Source organism: Lycium ferocissimum, chromosome 9, assembly GCF_029784015.1.
Source record: "Lycium ferocissimum isolate CSIRO_LF1 chromosome 9, AGI_CSIRO_Lferr_CH_V1, whole genome shotgun sequence".
Taxonomy (NCBI): Eukaryota; Viridiplantae; Streptophyta; class Magnoliopsida; order Solanales; family Solanaceae; genus Lycium; species Lycium ferocissimum.
In genome coordinates, this window is record NC_081350.1 from 15473675 (window position 1) to 15494102 (window position 20428).

The 20428-nt window shown below is 29.1% G+C and overlaps 1 protein-coding gene across 1 annotated transcript; it reads right to left on the minus strand.

Moving 5' to 3' along the window:
- Positions 1-5271: 5271 nt before the first annotated feature.
- Positions 5272-8619, minus strand: LOC132029694 (pirin-like protein). Its single transcript, XM_059419018.1, has 5 exons — positions 8395-8619; positions 8049-8137; positions 7657-7685; positions 6577-6743; positions 5272-5973 (listed from the first exon to the last, which is right to left on the minus strand). Exons 1-5 carry the CDS (start codon positions 8478-8480, stop codon positions 5466-5468), a joined length of 879 nt encoding a protein of 292 aa, XP_059275001.1. The 5' UTR covers positions 8481-8619; the 3' UTR covers positions 5272-5465.
- Positions 8620-20428: the final 11809 nt, after the last annotated feature.

The following is a 20428-nucleotide window of genomic DNA, read 5'->3' on the forward strand; positions in this document are numbered from 1 at the left end:
CAAATTTGTTCATCCTTGGCATAAATATGTGATTATGGCTTTGTGTGCTAACCCTCAATCTTTGAGGAGTATGTTTTCGTATGTCTTCCCTTGGATTTTGCTAGGTTCGGATTCGAGGACGAATCATTTTGAAGAAGGGGAGGATGATATGACCCTACTTGGCACACCTCATTTCAAGACTTACATCCAAGACCAAGATATGAAACTTCAAGCTCTACAAGCGTCATGGATGATAAAGATGGTGTTGAAGGCCTTTGGAGGCCTATACAAACCCCACAATAAGGCCTATGATGTGTGGGAGGTGGCTTGGGTGAGGCTTGAAGATAAGGCTACAAGAAAGAAGGCCGACACTCAAAGTGGCTAAAAGCGTAAAAAGGACAGAAATGCAAAAGTGGCCAAACATGCAAAGAAGGGACATACATGCAAATGGTCGCAATTGCGAGCTTTGAGGATGGGATGATGGCTATTTGTGCAAGAGAGAGATATTTTCAAATTCCAAGCCAACATCCGACTAGCCAAACAAGGCCCTTGCCTCATTAATGACATTTTTGTTATAACTACCCTTGCCTCATTAATGACATTTTTGTTATAACTTAGTCTTCTTTAGTCTAGGAGTATAAATACTAGACTTAGCCATTTTCTTCACTTAGATTGGATGAATTATGTATTGAATACTCTAAAGAGTGATAGTTTGTTTAGGGTTAGCTTAGTTAATGGTGGATTCCATTGTTTGTTTGTGAACCATTTTTCCATTGATTTCATGAAGGGTTGTTCATTTATGGATTTCAATTGAATTTCCCTTGCCTTGATTTCAAATAGCTCAGGTTCTATTAATTGAATCCGATTGGAAGGGTCTAGGTTTCATATACTTAGGTTTGTCCATAGATTCATTATCATTAGGGTCTAGTTTCTATCTCTCTATTTCTCATCCCTTTTCTTCAATTCTCATCCCCAATTTCTTGTTTATCCTTAATTCCGCGTGTTAGTGTTGAATTGGTGTTCTCCCCCAATTCAAATCGTATCAAATACAAACAAAACCTACGTACTTCAATGAATGATATCAATGATATGGAAAAGAAACTTTGTAATCAGATTTTTTTTACGCAAATGCTTCATTTTAGGTTGATTGGAGTTTGTGACTTTCAACAAACAAAATAGTCCTTTTGCTCCATCTTATATGACACTTTTTCTATATATTTTTTTAATTTGTTTCAAAGATATGAATGACACATTTTTTTTGTAATTCAATACTCTTTATTTTTAAATTTCTCTTTATATGCTTATGACATACTCTTTGGGGTCGTTGATTGGGAAACAACTTATCCCAGGATTACTTATCCTGAGACTAGTTATTCCGGGATTCGTTATTCCGCCCTCCCACAGGGATAAAATAATACTACAATCCCTGGATTAGTTATACCACGATTTTATCCCAACCAAACGTGAGATAAACTCATCTCAAATTTAATCCCAAAATTATTTATCCTTTATCACTCGTACCAAACGAGCCCTTATAGCCAAACTACGATATGCCTTTGATGGAAGGTTCATGGTGCGTGTTGTTTAATTGCCTCCATGTTTCACGTGAAAAAATAACAATATATAAATACCATTTCACATGACAGATTAAAAATAATTAAATCAAACAATAAAAAATGAATAGAAAATAAAAATAAACTTTAAACATTAATCCACTAATCTCCTCCACCGTTGATTTCTCTCTCTTCCTGTTTTTCCTTATTAAGCCTTACAATGTTTGAGACAACAATGCTAATGATTAAAAAGTCTACTTTCGTAGTTTAAGGAGCTGGTACAGTCAAACCTCTCTATAATGACATCGTTTGTCCGAAAATTTTATGACTGCTATAGTAAGGTGCTGTTATATATGTATACTGACATTTGATGTTTAAATCTCATTTAGTTATTATAAACACAAGTACGCAAACATTAATTATTTTTTTGTACTTTTATGTTACATATAAACGAAAACGATACACTTGTTAATTTTAAAGTCTCAATTGATTTTCATATCTCATTAATTAAAAACTGAAAAGATTAATAAATCAATAACTAGTTGTACCATGCCGATAAAGAATTAAAATCTAAGGAACATATGCATTTAAAATTAATTGAGAATCTAAATATTTCAAGTTTGACGTAAGAATTCTACAATTGTAGGTTATTTCGTAAATTCCAGTCTCTTAGTGACAATATAACACTTGAATTGATGAAGAATTTTGTTCAAACTTTCAGCAAAACGGAATTCAATAGCTTTTCCTTGAAGGTTGTCTATGAGCATAACAGTTGACTCTTCTATCTCACCCCATTTGACAGTTGAGTTTTAACAATAGCTTTTTATTTTTATACATAATATATTTCTTAGAAAATATTATTACACAATATTTAAGTATGACTGTTATATAGAGGTAATTTTACAACGAGCGTACCGCTATAATGAATGTCACTGCTATTATAGGTAGAATGCTGTTATAGAGAAGTAAAATATAGCATGAAAAACCGGTTCCGGAGAAAATCATGCCGTTATAGTGACATGTTATTATAACGAATGGCAATTATAGAGAGGTTTGACTATAGTTATATATTGATGGAGTTTTTGTCATTTGGGATCAAGCCATTTTTTTAAGAGAAATTTTGCACCTTTCTTTTTAAATTTCTTTGGACCTTTTATTTTTTATTTTATTCTGGTTTTGGTTCTTTTTAAATAAAAGCTATTAATATTTACGCTTCTAATATGCTTGCAGTTTACGTATTTTGTCCAACTCAGTATATTTAGTGCCACATACATTTGGTCAACAATTAGAGGCATTTAAAATATGCATTTTGATCAAATTGAAGTGTCTCCTGGAAACCCCATGAAATAAAAGGACCGAAATGACAAACTGGAACTAATACATGGATCTCCCAGACCATTTCGTCATTATCTTACAGGAGTAACTTTTATCCTAACAGAATAAAGAACACATTTTCTTTGCCAAAATTAAAGAACTTCAAAACATCCAAAATGAGCAGTCAAAAGTCATATGATAAACTTTTTTCGTAAGGGTAATTCACCGTGAATTAGTCAATTGCTAAAAGATTACAGCAATTTATTCAAACTAGAATTACAATCCGTTTTAACAGGACACATCTAGTATGTGTATATTGATTGTTGGGTTAATTTTAGCGAGCACTAGTTAGGAAAGTCAAAACATTATGAACGCTTCCTTTAAGGTATTATACTTCCTCAGTACTTGATATTCATGCAAAATAAATGAGATTAAATTTAGCACTTAAAAATTAAAAGTAACAGTAATACATTACACATGATCATAATTAAGTGATAAATACGTATGAAAGATATTTATCTTGCATTCATTAATTTACTATATAAATAATGGGTGTGATGAATTTTTTACCAATTAAAATATTCCCACATAACAATAATGAAATGAGTAGTATCTCTTTTCTAGTCTTCATTTTCAATGATAGGAGTGACATGCTTGTAAAGTTTATAATCAAAATAACTAAAGAGCATAAACAGTCACTTTATTTTTATTTTTTCTTATTCGTGACACCAAGAATTAGGTTGAGTTTTTCGACATTTCGACACTTTAATCCTCCGTCTTTTTTTATATAATAAAAAGGTAACAACACTTGGCCAAAAAAAAAAATGTACAGCTGACAAATCATTCTACAGTGGGAGACATGCCTAAATGAGCCTTATCATTTGCTATGAAAATGGGGGACTCAAAAGGGGTGCTTTGGATATATTGAAAACCTTAAAATAATCATTGGGAAAAAGAAAAAAGAAAAAACAAGGAAAAATAACAAAAGAATTAAGGTAGAATACTCAAAGACTCTCTTAAATTTGGCACATTTTATTTAGATTCCCCCTAAATTAGTAGTTTTAATTACCCCTAATGACGCATTTTATTCAGATCTCCTAAACGATCAGTAGTCTTAATTCCACCCTAAATTTTGCTATTTAATAGTCTTTACCATATGCACGATCTCATTCTAAGAGAGTGAGATACATGTGTCTACCACGTGAATCTTTTCTCCACGTGGAATTTTTAAAATTAAAAATATTTCTTTTATTTTTGTAATATGCATTAATTTCTAGATTTTCTTTTTCGGGTCAAATTAGTAAAATGCGTTGCTAGACCTTCACTTTTTAGGCAAAAAAATTTATTTGGCTAAAAATACTAAAATATTAGCCAATTTATTTTTTGAAAAGAAGAAATGCACGGTTGAAACAAATGGTCATTACATCTAAATAAGATATAATAAGAATTATTAAGTTTGTTAAAAGTTCTTATTCCACTAAAAATAAAAGAGCTCTAACATGTATATTTTTATATAGACTTGGCCCGGAAAGAAAATAACAATTGAAATAAATAGCCATTGATCTAAACAAGAAATAAAAAAGAAGAACACAATTGCAACTCCATTATTTTAATTAAAAAAATTATTTAATTAAAACTAATGGAACTCTAAGTTTTCTTCTTTGATTTTGGCTTGAAAAGAAAATACACATTTGAAATTAATAGTCATTGCATCTAAAAAGAAATAAACATTTGGTACTCTATTATTTTTTACTAAACTAACTTTATTCGGCTAAAATGATGGAGTTCGAGCCAAATTTTTTGCTTTTCAAATTGGCCTTGAAAAACAAAGAAATATACAATTGGAGCAAGTCGTCATTTCATTTAATGAATAAACTTTAAAAATGCAAAGTTAGGGCAAATTTGCATTATATATTAAGCTGAAATAAAATAAAAAATACACAATTAAAATAAATAATTTAATCATTTATGATTATGTGGCGATTAACAGTTTAAAACTAGCCTACTTGGGAGTTGATTCAATTTTTTTCATCGCCACACGCCTAAAAGAAAGTATAGTCACTCTCTTTGCCACATCAGCATCTAATGGATAACGACTATCGAATAAAGGGGGGATAATTAAGACTACTGATATTTTGGGGGGAATCGAATAAAAACGTGTCAAGTTTAAATGATCTTTAGTTATTCTGTCAAGATGATAGACTACTTGCGAGAAAATGACAAAAATGATCCATTATCTTTGCTTGTAGATCTAAAATAGTACCTTAAGTATCAACGCGGTTTGTTCCTTTAAATTTGCCAAAAAAAAAAAAAAAAAACTATACAAGACTCTTGAAATACCCAAATAAAAAAAAATAAAAAAAACAGAAATTGTACCTCAAAAATAGCATCTGAAATAGAAAAATATAACATAAACTACAAAATATGTACTTCTAAATGTGACTTCTCGTTAAATATTTTCTATTTTCACAATTATGATTACATTTAACAATCAGAATTTGATAAATATCTGATGGGGATCAAAAAATGCACATTTTTGACAAATATTCAAAGGATCAAAACTGATCAAGTGATACTTGAGAAATTATTTTGAACCGGGACCATTTTTGTCATTTTCTCCTAATAGTCAAGGAGAATTCTGGCTTGAGACCTCCAGTGCTTGGCTTTTTCAAAACCATTAGTATAATTATCAAAATCTTCTACAGTTTGGTCAATCTCTTGTTGAGTATTCATGACAAAAGGCCCCAGTTGTGCTACTGGTTCACCCAATGGTTCACCACCCACCAATATGAACCTTAAGGGCTTTGTTGATTTATTCCATGCCTCAAGTCCATCACCAGAACCACCCAATAAAAGGAGATTATGTGCTGATGTTGATGAGGATTCATGCGGCCCAAAAATTCCCTCTCCTTCCAAGACATACACAAATGCATTGTATGATTTTGGAATTGGTTGATGAAGATGGGATCCTGGCTTTAGAGTGAAGTCCAAATACATTGTTGGAGTCCTTGTATATATGGTTGATTTTGCTCCTAATGATTCCCCTGCTATTATTCTCACCTTGATCCCATCTTTTGCTGCTTCTGCAATGTCTTCGCTTGATATCTCTTGGTACCTTGGTTGTATCCTGTCAAATTCAAGATTTGAATTTATGAATTCCGGATTTTATGCATGAACCCACTGAATATTTAAATTATAGGTTCTAAACTCAATATTTGTACACGTTGTAAATTTATTGACATATAGAGGAATTGAGCAAAAATTATTAGGTTCAGTTGAATTCATAAATAATTTGCCCCTGAATTTAGTTGAAGATGCCTTTTGCACTTGAAGACGGATTCGAAAAATATATTTGCTGGATTCAACCTTTAAGTTCTACATTGTTGTATTTTTGAAAAATCTAAGTTCAGAATTTAGTATTTTATTGTAATTTTATTAATATTTCACATGTATTTATATTCCGTATGGACTTATCAAGTTTAATCGAACCCGTTAAATAAGGTTGCACCCTGCCTATGTTCCCATTTCCAATTACTTCAAACCAAGGTGCCCCTTCACATATATATGCAAACTTTATTTATAATCTGTTGTAACAAGTAACATGCATTATTTTTCAAGTTATTAATTTTATATCTTATGTACGATAATCTATAATTACCTTTTAGATGGCTTGACAGTGTACAAAGTTAAATTCTTTTACTAGTAATAAAGTAGAAGGAATAATGCATACATTTTATGTTTGGAGGAGAGATTAATCCACAACTGTAAACCCTTTTGAGTTCCCTCAGCTGCAGGCATTTCAGAATGAACTATTCCTCTTCCAGCTGTCATCCACTGTAAATCACCAGCTTCAATCCTTCCTTTGTGACCTTCAAAATCTTCATGTGTCACAGCTCCCTGCAGTGTCAAATTAATTGCTTTTTAATTAATATGATTAAGTAACATAGTACTACTAAAGTTGTCTATCTACTTGAGAACAGAAAATGAAAAATTATCCATTAATTTTCTCTATCATTGGTATAAACTCTTATAGAAGACGCATGTCATATATCAGTCAAGATCAAGTACTTTTTTCGCCATTGCTCCACCCACAAAAGTTGATGACCCCATTGAATTTGAATGAATTTCAAGAAATGCACTACTAAATGCGTCACTTTTAAATTACTTTTCATTTCAAAGGTAAATACTTTGATCCTTCTATTTTAAAATTATGTGAATCTATTTGACTTGATCTGAAGTTGTAAAAAAGGAAAGATTTTTTAAACTTGAGAGCTTAAACAAGTCAGAAAATTTATGTTGCTATAAAACTCTTAAATATGTCATAACATAACTTTTTGTCAAAAAAAAAAAATTATTTTCAAATTTAGAATGATGTCCTTTTCACACAAAAAATAGACTAAAAAGAATTAAAGGGTCAAGTAGATTGGAATGGAGCGCGTAATATCTATGCAAAGAAACTTCGCTAGTTAGCCTTGATATTTACACTCCATAATAGATGAACCTTTATTTGATTAACATGCGTTAGCAGGACTAAAGAGGATATTTCGTATTTTACTTTTTGTAAAAAAGTAGTAAGTAGCATATAAGTTGCTTTCCTAGAAGTTAGACAATCACATCTGCTCAACTACTGCCTTCCAAAACATGAAAATATATCAATATATTAATATAGTAATCCATTAGTTTAGCCTTTGACAATCCACACAAACAATGAATGAATACGACTACAGATGGAAAAACTATGATTACGTCTGTATTGGGTTTTTGAATAATTAATTAAGGGAGAAACAGAGTGACTTTTATAAAATAATACCTGCAACATGTAGGTGACCGTTTCAAAGCCTGTAAATTTAGAAACATAAGTATGATAAATTAGAACACATTAGTGAAGAGAAATTGCTAATTTAGCATTGAGATTAATTTAAATACATATAACGAACTTCGCTCACATTTATCTATTGTAGCAAGTAATTACTAGTTTATTTTCAGGATTATGAATTAATTTCATATTTTAACAAAATTTATATATGAATATCATTTGAATGACCTAATAGTATAAAAAACAGTTTACATTGATAATGTATATAACTTAAAACTCTTTAACATTAAAGAGAGAATTGGTTTTAGCATTAAAGAGAGAATTGATTTTTTTCGCGAAGAAAAAAGAACACAAAAATGTCAAAAAAGGAATCATTAGAATGTCACCTCTATGTGGATGATCAGGAAACCCAGCAGGAGCAGAAACTGAGAACTCATCCAAAACAAGAAAAGGGTCAAAGTATCTCAACTCAAACCTGAGAAAAGCATAAAATATAAATTAATTAATCTTCTTTGTGATCAGCTCATAAGAACTGCAAAAAATCAATGTGCATTTGTTTGTGTAGTAGTGACTGAGTCAGAATTTTCAGTAAGGGAATTCAAAATATAAAAATAATAAACACATCAAAAAGTCGAGAAAATTCAACATTTACAATATATATATACGTAAAAAAAGAACTTTAATATTATATATATGGTATAATTTTCTAACTAAGGAGTTCGGATAAAGTACCTTCCAATGCTTCTTCTAACCACAGCACCAAGTCCTTCATGCTGAGGCCTTGCGAGAAATTTCTTGACAACAGAACGCGGTGGCATTTCTCTACTTGTGATATACTATTTTATGTCCGGTTTTTAATGCAATGCTTGTCTAAAATAGTGAGGTTTTTGTACCAATTTATAGAGGTATTCGTTAGTTGAAATTGGCAAGTCAAAAGAAGATCGAGAGGATGGGGGCCAAAGGGCCGGGACATTTTCCTTTTTCTTTTCTAATACGGTTCTCACGTCAGCCTAACGTTTTCATGATGTCTTTGCTAATCTACTTCCTCATTCAATTCACACTGTCCCACCCTTTACCTGTTCTATCATTCATTTATCCTTCCCCAAACACGTGATACCTGGTTGATGATGATGTGTGGAATTAAATGAAATGTTTTTTTTGGTTGAAAATAATTGTCTTTTTAAGTCTTGACACATTCATTAAGAAAATACTAATTCTCTTCTTATTTTAAAAAGAGGTATTTTGACTAAACTATCCTTAATTAAGATTTGCAGATTATTATTGAGTTGACGCATTGGGATCTGGTCACTTAACACTTAATAAGGACGAATGCAACAAATAAAGTTAATTCCTTCATGTTTATGTAAGTGGACACTTATTTTAGACCACAATAAAAAAGTTAAGTGGACACTTATTATAAATCGGAGGGAGTAATATTTTATGGGGTTAAGTTAACTATCTAATAGACGTTTGCACGAAGGTTTTTTAAAAAGTTTAATCGAAAGTGTTAATGTGAACACGTTATCATGTGTTTAGGTACTCAATTGGAACATATCGTAATTTGAGTGTCTAAATAGAATTTACTGACAAGTTTAATGAGTTGTCGATGTATGAAGCCAAAAATTTAGAATATTAGAAAGTATATATACTTTTATTTGATTATTATATCATCAATACGTCCCTTTATAGGCGGGCTTTGATTTTTTTTCAATGGATCAAACACATGATTCATTTTAATAATGAGTGAGGTCAAACACGAATTTAAGACTTTCGTCTGTTTTTGATATCATGTTAAAATATGTGATCATCTTATCTAAAAGATTTTACAGACTACATATTTATTTACTTAATTATATTTATAACTTTAATACCTTTTGTTTCAAAACTACCAATAAATATTTTATTTTAACATGGAATAGTAGGTAAGTCATTATTTTTATCAAATTAATAATTATTATATTCATTTTGTTTATATGTTGTTATTAGGCTGAACATAAAATTTAAGAAAAAAGCCAATCAAGAAACTTCAACAAATTCCGTTCATATGGAACGTCTAAGTGTAAAGGCGATGAGAAAAGCAAATATATGCATAAAAGCTTAAATTATTTATTTAATATGTTCACTTTCTTTAGCATAAACTATCATAACTAAAACAAACATTTTACCACCTACAAAACGAGTATGACGTGGTAATATGAGAAAATATGAATGTCATTATAGCTCTGTTGAAATTGGGAAGGAAAGTATGAATAGATTTACATCGTTTCTGAAAGCTTGAAAACATTTCTTATCAAAATAGTCTTTGAACTTATCCAAGTAATAAGTTAAATTTATTTATATTGAAATTTTCGTCCACGAAAAGTGGATATGGAGGAGCTCTAGTGGGTTACAGGATAAGAACAAGTCATAATTGATTTGATTTACGTACATGTTCTTCCTAATGGTTTAGTCAGACTACTTAACAGATCTGAATAATTTATGAGTTGAATAACTAGGGAATTAGAAACGAGAATGAGGAAAACAGTATTTGCAATGAAAGTGAAAATTCTTTACTCTGCATGTCGAATTGACGTATAGCAACAAGTTATATTTTGATCTTAAGTAGGATATTGTAACTTAAAAGATAGAGTAATAACATATTATTACAGAATATATATGTGTATATTGCACTACTAATATAATATTTTTACACAATTCTTGTATAATAATACTCTTTGAACCGATTACTAAGGATTGTGATCAAATGAACATGATCCCTACGTTTAAGGCAAATTCAAGATTTAAATTCTATGAATTCAACTTTATATGTTCTTAGTATTGAACCTATTATATTTTTCAAACTAGTATCATGTCTACCCGCGCGATACGCGGAAAGTGTTAATGAACATAATTATGACAAATTATAATCTGACTTGTTTAAGTGCATTAGACCTTATTATTTTTAATAAATAAGTAATTAAATTGTAATATTGTTTCTTACATTGCAATGTACTTAATAATAAAATCTTTATGAAATTAATGAAACAAATGAGATATTGTGCTAGAATATCTTCTTAGTTCCTTAAATAGATATCTAATTTATTTTATTCTTTTATATGTTTAATATTATTATTTAAACCATTGCTCAAAAATATATCGCAATCTTTTATAGGTGAAAATTATTTTTTCCTTTCTAGTTTGCTTTAAAAATCAAACACATCCCTCAACTTTTAACAATTGCGCGCCCCCCCAACCTCCACTCGCCACCCCCTTCCCCACCCCACCCTCTCCCAATTAAACATTTCAAGTACCTTTTTACCCTTTAAATTATTAAATAATTTCTTATTGTAATTTTTTAATATTACGATTTTTTTTTCTCTTTTTAACATATATTATGGACTTATCTATACTTATAGTAGTAAAAACTCAATCTTTTTATTTGAGATAGAAAACAAAAACCTTCCAAACATATACCTAATGCATGTGATATACTGTACAAAAATAGTTATTATCAATAACGATATATTTAATAACAATAGCCTTAGTGATTCGATATTATACTTTAAATGAATTTCATATAATCAGAAAATAATATATTTATGGTAATCAAAGCTCAAAATTCTATAGATCACCCTAGTGTGTATCAATAGACTCTTTCAGCTTTTTTGTTTGTTTATTTTATTTTTGAAATTAATTCAAAGTATAAATACCATTATATTATCTCCATTTTATTTCATTATTCAATATTTTTTATTTTATCTCATTTTCTAAAATTTTAGCTTTCTGATCTCATCCACAAGATGATTTTTCTAAATAATGCAAAATTATATAAATATAGGCAATTTTAAATTAACCATATCCGGTTTAAATTCAAATTCAAAGATATACGAAAACAATTGAAATGTTTTTGTATTAATTGTTAAGCTAGCCATTAGAAAAAGTAAAAGAAAAGAAAGGAGAATGACTCCTAAATGGCTTCAATTTAATAAACTATGTTTATCAATTGAGTTAATTAAGTGGTCATAAGTATATTAATATGATTTAAATTCTTAATTTGATATACACGTCGAACATTTCATATTCATAAAGTCAAACAATTGACTGATCATGAGAAACCTTCCGACCTGGTAGGGAAAATTAGGTTCGAAATCATCTGTACAGCATCTGTACAGATTACTATCATGTTATCTATAAATTAAAACTAACTTTTGAGAAGTAAATAAACAACTAAATGAGGGAGAATAACTATCATTGTCTCACAATACCAAATTAGCTCTGTCCTATCAAATTTCTACAACTAATTTCATTTATTTACAACCAATTGATGTCTAATGATATTTATTTTTTTCTAAAATAGAAAAATAGCAATCTAAATGAAGCAATTTGCATCTATATATTCATCTATGAGTGCTCTTCCAAAAACATCATTATGCTCAATACTTGCATCCATGGTATCAATTGGACATACATGAAAACTTTGTCCCATCATAAAAAAAGTTCATATCTCCTCTCCGTGCTTTTGACCCTGCCTCACTTATTTTGAGTTGGATAGATCTGTAATTTAAAACATAAAATATAAGCTTAGAAAACTAAGATTAGGAGAAATTTGCTAAATATCAAGCTAAGTTTCAATTTCTTAACGTCTATGCTATTAATAATGCCTAATAATCACATAAAATAAAGTCATTTATTGTTGAAACTCAAACATAAGTAATAGCTACTGATTAATCTCTTCATTACCCTCATTTTTCTTTAAGTCTTTAGATACGTACACCTCCATTTTATATCAATAATTATATTTTTTCAAAAGAAATATCAATTCATAACCAAAAAAATAATAATGAAACAAACAACTGATTAGATGGAAAAAAAAAAAAGAATAACTGCAAATGTCCATACTAATGCTAAGAAAGATGTTATCCTACTTTTATTTCCTACTTAGAGATCAATTAACATATCATACTATGAAAATAAAAATGATCACATAACTTTATAGATGATAAATCTATCATCATTCATATCCTGAAATTTTAGTAGCCAAATTGATTGGAAATAATTTTCAAGTGTTTGAACGACACTCTTACCTTTCTTTGTCGTTAATACGTTCAAGTTTGTGGTCATGGCAATTCATGTAAGTATCAACATTGTAAAACCTGAAATTCACGAACAAAATCAAAGTTAATATTTGACAAAAAAAATCTGCAATTCTTATTACCACGTGTTCGTCATGAAAAACTTGATAAGCACGAATATATGATCTAGTGATTGTATCAACCTTTCTGGAATCATAAGCTATTATTATAGAGAGAAGAAGGAGCCAAACCGTATGTTTATCACTAATAATAAAACACTACGATTAGAATTCAAATTTTAAAATTATATCTGATTTGTTTTAAAAAAAACTTTCGTCTGTATTCATTAGGAGAAGTCATACCCGTTTGGCTATAAAAATTGTTTACTTTTTTTTTTTTTCAGAATAATTTTTCACTTTATTTGAAAATGGGCGTTTGAGCTTGAAAAATCCAAATTCAACTTAAAGTTGTATTTCAAATTTGGAAAATGACTCATAACCTATTTTTCAACTCACTTTTCACTTTTGAAATTTTATTTAATTACATTTAAACATGAACATCATTCCAAATATTCTTTTCAAAAAATATAATCAATCGCAACTCACTCCATAAATTCCAAATAAAGTGAAAATTTTGGAATCTATGGCCAGACGCCTACTTAATATTTTGAATCGTAAACAAACTCTCGAGAGGATAGACCAACAGAGTTGTATCTTGTTCAACTTGTATGAACTATATTACCAAACTAATTTTCTATTCTAACTTATCCTAGAAAAATCTAATAAAATAATAAATAAAGTAGAACAAATATCTTAACGTACATGTAGGTATTTCAAGCTTAAATGCTCTCTTTTATTTTTTATATAAATTTGAGTTTTAATTTTAATGATTTAATTTCTATGTGAGAAGTTTAATCTTTATTTCTTAGTTTAAATTGTATGTTACTAATACCCACAGTAAATATTGTCCTAAAATTGTGGAGTGGCTTAACCTTAAGGTTGACTATTATATTTATAGGTTTCAAGATAATGCCATATTTTAATAAACTCATACGGTAGATATTGATGATTTTAAAACATTTAGCATCCAACAACAACAACAAAATCCCAGTATAATCCCACCAAGTGTACACAGACCTTTCCGGTAAACTCTCGGCTCAAGGAAAACCATTTTAGAAAAGTAGCTTTTATTTAAATTTAAAGACTTATTTTCTAATTCAAGAATTCAATATTAAATATCGCGGTTGCGATTATATTAGACGTTTCCATATAACAAAAATAACATTTCTATCATATCCCAGTAACATATATAAAAATATTCAATTTATAAAATATTAATATAACTAAACTTTGATTTAGTAAAACTAATGTTTTTACCATCTCCAATTTGACATATTTACAACTAATTAAAAACAACTATTAAACATAATATAATAAAGCTTTTTAACATTAGCAACAATGGTATTGATATTTCTATTCAACAATTAATGTGAAGATCATATAGACAATATTAAATACACGGCGAGAAAAGGTTTTGTTCTTGAAATGAAAATAAAATCTACACAGTTATAACTAATAATGCTATCAAAAAATACCATTTTTTTTGCTTGTCTCATCTCCTTTTGTTAGATCTCATGATATGCCGGAAGATAAAAGTACTCTTCTGCGCCTTTTGTTGTGTCCATGTGCCTCTACTACATTTTTCTTTTTAAAAACTGAGAATTAAAAAATAGAGCAACATTCTTCAAGTCTAACAAAGCATTCAAAAGATGAGGAAATTCATTTAGAGAGAGAGAGAGAGAGAGAGAGAGAGAGAGTTAGTAGATTTAATATATCGTATATAAGAAACTGACGATAAACTTGATGTTATTGCATGACTGCATATAGAAGAAGCGAGAAAAGTTAACATAAAAAGGTTAAACTGTACCACCAAAAACAACAATAAGGTAATTAACATAAAGTATAATAACTAAAAACATGAATAATGAGGAAAGAAATTGTAACACCATAGACCAAAAACTAATTCCAAATTAAGCCACATGTAAAGAAAATGTCACAAAGAATAATAATTGATGAGAAGCATAACCAAATAGCTTCGTAAGTAATGAAAACAATAAATCAATAAGAATTAAAATTTTCATACTCATTTCAATGAATAACGTACTGAGCTTTGTAAATGTCCGCTTCTACTTCATATTTCAGGAGATTAAATAGGTGAAGGAAAGAGAGATATTATTATAGCTACAGATAAAGATATAGAAGTCAAATAAAAAAAAAGTATCCAACTTAAGTAAAAACTCCATCTTCAAATTAAAATTTAAATCAAAAGATTATCACAATACTATGATGCAAGCAAAATGCAACTTTTATCTTCTTCTTTTTTCCTCCTTTTTTCTCTTTCTTCCCTCCTTATCCATATTCAATTTTATTTTCAAGCCCACTTGAGATTTAATAACTTTTGTAAATTCAAATACTGTTATATTTCAAATGAGTCAAGTTCAAAATATCTAAATTGATCTCAAAATAAAACTATTTAAAATAGTAAATAAATATCTACCATTTATATGACAATATCTAGTTTATTATTGTTATTACCCGTTTTAAAATATCCTCAAATTGAAAATTTTAAACTTATTTTAAAAAATAATATTATAAATTAAGTATTTCAAATTCAAAAATTTCAATTGTGTTGATTTGGATAACCACAATGTTATAAAACAAAGTAAAAAGGAGACAAAAACTTGTGATTTAATTGCTATAAAAAGGAGCCAAAAACGTGGGTTTTATTTGCTAAGTTGTCATTTTATATTTTCTAATTAAAATTGAAGTCTAATTTCATCCGTATAGAATTTTGTACAATTGGAGAAGTTTGAGGTGACTTATAGTTTTTGAATTTGAATTGAATGTGATTTGAATTTAATGTTGTTAGTGCTTATATTTCAATTCAAATTTAATCACTTTGTTAAATGGATCAATGCATAAATTGCCATAGTTATCTCAGTCCACCATTTTTTTTTTTCTCTTTCTATTATAATAGTATATCAATTTTGTAATTGATAAGGATAAAGACGAGACGTTGTAACCACCTTTAGAAAAATTAGGCTGGTTTTGAATTCAAAAGTTCAATTAAAATTTATTTTTTAGTTTTAAAAATAAATATATCAATTATTATGGGATATTTTTTGGTTATAAAAAACTTTGTCTTAATTCTTATTATTGTTGTCTTAAATTTGCCAAGTGGCTTGTTATTAGCTTGCCACTTGGCTTAACCGCATTGCTTATACCTATATATATATATATATAGATAGATAGATAGATTATGGATTCAAATCTAAAATTTATTGAAATTTTACACATTTATACTCTTCGACTCCCCATCTAAAAAATATTGGCTCAGATAAATCCGTTGTTATAAGCCTGTATTCGCCACTGCCTCCATCCTTAACTAGAGGTCTCAGGTTTGAGCCTTGAAATAAAAAATAATTATGGTAGGAAGCGCTTCCTCTTTAAAAGCTCTTACCAACATAACTATTCAAAATTGGATTAAAAATTCTCCAAGGAAGAATCGAAGTAGAATCAACTTGAATTCGGGACCGCTATTCGAAATCTCAGTGAAAAATGGAATTTTCTTATCTCGTGTCTGTTTTTTGTGAAAAAAACCAATCGAAGTTGAAGGTTTCTTCAAACAACAAGGGGCTAACACCATCTTTTTTGTCAGGATATACTAGGACCATAGATTGTGAAGAATATAAGAGTGGAGGAAGATAGAAATTGGTGGTACCAAATATAGTCGAGCTCCAATACGGGTATCGAACACTGGATTGAAAAAAGAAAAGAAAAGGAAATTGATGATGGGTCATTGAGAGTCTACGTTGTATTCCTCCTTGTGTGGTCTACTTGGCATTCCCTAACCCATCAAACATTTCATACACAAAAATCATAATTAGGAGAAGATAGTGAAAGGGAATTAATGCGTGGCGAAGAAACAGCAAATTCTTGATTGCCGTCTATCAAACTCCTCAATTACCCGTTTCCTCTTCCAACACGTCTTTAACACTACTTCCCCTCTATTTCTTTCATTATTTGGCACCATTATCATGTAACAAGTCAAATTAATTTACGAATATATCTATGATTTTCAAAGTAAATTAATTACTTTAATTAATAAAAATAATGATTTTGCACAATGATAAGAGTTTTTGCGGTTTGACTAGAAAGTTACGAGTTCAAACTATAAAAATAAGATATTGTAAAAATACAAAATAAAGCGGCATACAATGAATCTAGCTAAACTTGAACATAACAAAAGCTTAGTACATCGAATAATTCTTTTGAAAAAGTCTAGTTTATAGTGTTTTTGCATAAGTACTTATTTTTAACTTCAGAAGGGATTAAAAGATCGATATTTGAGTAAGATCGAGAAATAAAAAAGTTAACTTTTGTACTCCAAAGTTAACTATATAAATTTCATTTATGCGGGTGAAGTAATATACTCCTTCTCAAAATGTTAATTTATCTCAGTTTATTAGAAAGTATCTCATTTGAGCATGGACGGCTTTTGGGTGAGCCTCTAAAGCCTAGGCTTCAGGCCGCTCATTTTTGGGGCTCCAATTTTCATCAATATATGTATTTTTTGAAAAATTATAAAGTATTTTGGGTACTTTTTGTCATTAAAAGGAAATAGTTAATTAATTGATAGAAAATAAGGCCCCTAAATCGATAACGTATAATATACAAATACTCAATCTATATTTAGTATATTGACGAAAAACAAGACCCCTGATTGGTTTCTCTACAATACTCAATTTACTTTTAACTTTTCTCTAAACTTTAGTATACTTCGATGCTTTTATATTCTTCTTTATTTCTTCAAGAGAGTCTTTGATTATATTGCTATGAGAGACAAGAGCTGCAATATATGAATTTGCTATTTTTATTTTTTCTTGGGCACCAACTATTGCAAGAGGTATATTGAAGCACCAAATAAAAAAGATTCTAAAATCAAGTTATCAATTTCTTGAATCAGGTTATATATATATATATATATATATTAGCAATTTTTTCATCTAAAATTTGCTTGTTTTTGATATTTTACTATATAATATATATTGTCTCTTTAACTATTTATTAGAATATAAAATATGTCAACTAGAAGTATGGATTCGATTGTTCAAAAACTCAAAAAAAAAAAGAAAAAAGAATTGAATCTTTGATACAATATCAAAAAGGAGCTCGTGATAAGTTAGTGAGATATCTGCATGGATCCTCGTAAAGTAAACTTCACATGAAAAAATAAACATGAATTTTTTTCTATTCTCATTTTTGTGATAAAAATAAATAAATTAAAAAAAATTAATCCTCATTAAAGTTTGGGCTTTTGCGCCTTCAATAATATAAAGCGTACAGATATTTGATTGAATTCCATATATATACAATATTACTTTTCATCAATCCAATTGAAGTACTGAAAATTTTACGTTTGCGATATGACTTCCCTTTTCAGTTTTCAATTTTCAGTGAAAATATATACCATTATATTTTTAAACTAATGAATATAAATTTAATTTAATAAATATTCCATAAATGAGAAGCGACGAATAAATTAGAAACAGACGTTAAAGAATCTTCTTCCAAAAGAAAAAGAAGAAAATGGGGAAATATAGCAAAGTGGGAAAAAATGACAAGGGAATCAAAGCGGTCCAATCAAAGAGACGAAAAAGGCTTTTAGTTTATGTGATCATTACCCTCTTTCCTTTAATTCCTACTCCCATTTTACTTGCAAATTTCCAAACTTTGAGGCTGTTTGTTTTGGTGTGGGGCGGCGGGGGGGGGGGGGGGGGGGGGGGGCGGGCGGGGGGGTGGATTAAGTCGGGCCAATAGTCATAGTTGATGTCATAAAAACAGAAGCATGACGACAAGAAGGACAAACCTACCAGCACATTAGAGGATAAGACATTATTTGTTGCAATTTATGACGCCAATTAAAAAGGGATGGAGGGAAGTTGTACCAGTTATTGTTGGATGGTTGTATGTGGCAGGGATTTATTTAGGTTGGATATATCTAAGTTCGAGCAAAGAGCGGTACTTCCTTCGTTCCAATATAATTGAATTTTTGAGTCGTAACACATTCCTGAATTTTTTTTTAATTAATAACATTAATTAAATCGTCATTTGACTAAATTACCTTATGTCTTTCTCCAAACTTTTTTTTTAATAAATTGAAATAGTGAATGCTGGGATATGAAAAAACTATTGAAAAGAAGGGTAATTTTGGAAAAATTTAATTAATAACCTTTTGGACTTTTGAACAGTTCACTTATTTTGGACTTGGAGGGAGTGATAGGGGTGCGGAACAAAAATGCCTTCAAATTTTTTTTTTTGAACCAAAATACCCCAACAAAAAAAAAAATAAAAAAGTCTTTTTATCTGCAAGAAAATACTTCGCTAAAGACTTAACCGTAATTGCATCAAGAAGTCTTTTAGCGCATTTTTCAAGCGCTTATAGTACTTCTTTTCTCTCACATATAACGCAAAAGATTTTCTTCGCGCTATAATAGTTATTCTTCAACTATAGTTAAAGAAAATACCGCGCTATATACCCTTCAACATAAACCCATCGTTCCACCACCTGGTCCCTCCAGCCATGGTTTACAAAAAAAAAAAAAAATAGAAACCGCCATTGACGAACAAAAAATGAGGTGGTCCCACATCCAAAAACGTCATTTTCTATTAAATTTCGTCCTGAAAAGTTTAGATTTCTCGTATATTCAGTCTATGAAATAGATTCTAAGCTCAAATTTTTAAAAAATGGCGTACAACTCGATTAAAATAACTCTACAAAAAATTTTCGATTAAGGTTTTCTACTATGAACTTTTGTTATTATTTTGTTATATACATTATATTTTAAGCATGCTTAACATTTAATCCTTGCTATGTTTAAAAAAAAAATCAATTTTTCTTTTGTTCTTTTTCGGATCGGGCGTTGGCTTTTGCCAATCGTTCCGATTTTTTTTTTTTTTTGGTTTAATTCAATATTTGTTAAATGTTTATGAATTGTTAATTTGTTAAATGTTTATGAATTGTTAATTTGTTATATGTTTATGAGTTGTTAATTTGTTAATTATTTATGAATTGTTAATGAATTATTATTTTATTAAATATTGATTATGAATTTATTAGTTGTTAAATATTGTTTATGAATTGAAAGAAATTGATTGGTAATGAATTATTATGTTGTTAACACTTTGATTGGATGATTGTTATGTATTGTTTTGACATTTTTCGTATTGTGTCATATCAGTATAGGACCAAATCAAGGTGGTTACGTAAAATAGGACCTTTCGTCGTTACATAAAAATAATATTAAAGTAACAACCAAAACAAACATTGTATTTAAATTAACAACATAATATAATACAATAGGTAACAACCATCCAGATAAGTTGTAAATGATTATGAATTGTTATCTATATAATTTTAAAAGCGTGAATATATATATGTTAAATAAAAAAATATTATCTTAAAAAGAATAGTTAAAGTTCTTCTTTTCATAAATACATAAGCTAGCAAAAAAAAAAATGTAAAGTTTGTAGGAAAATATGTGGTCGACGAATATACTCTTTTAGTTTAATTTTATCGTAGCTGTGTTGGCTATTTGGTCAACTAAAAATATATCACATATTCAAAATAGAGTTCTAAACAAATATTACTCTTTA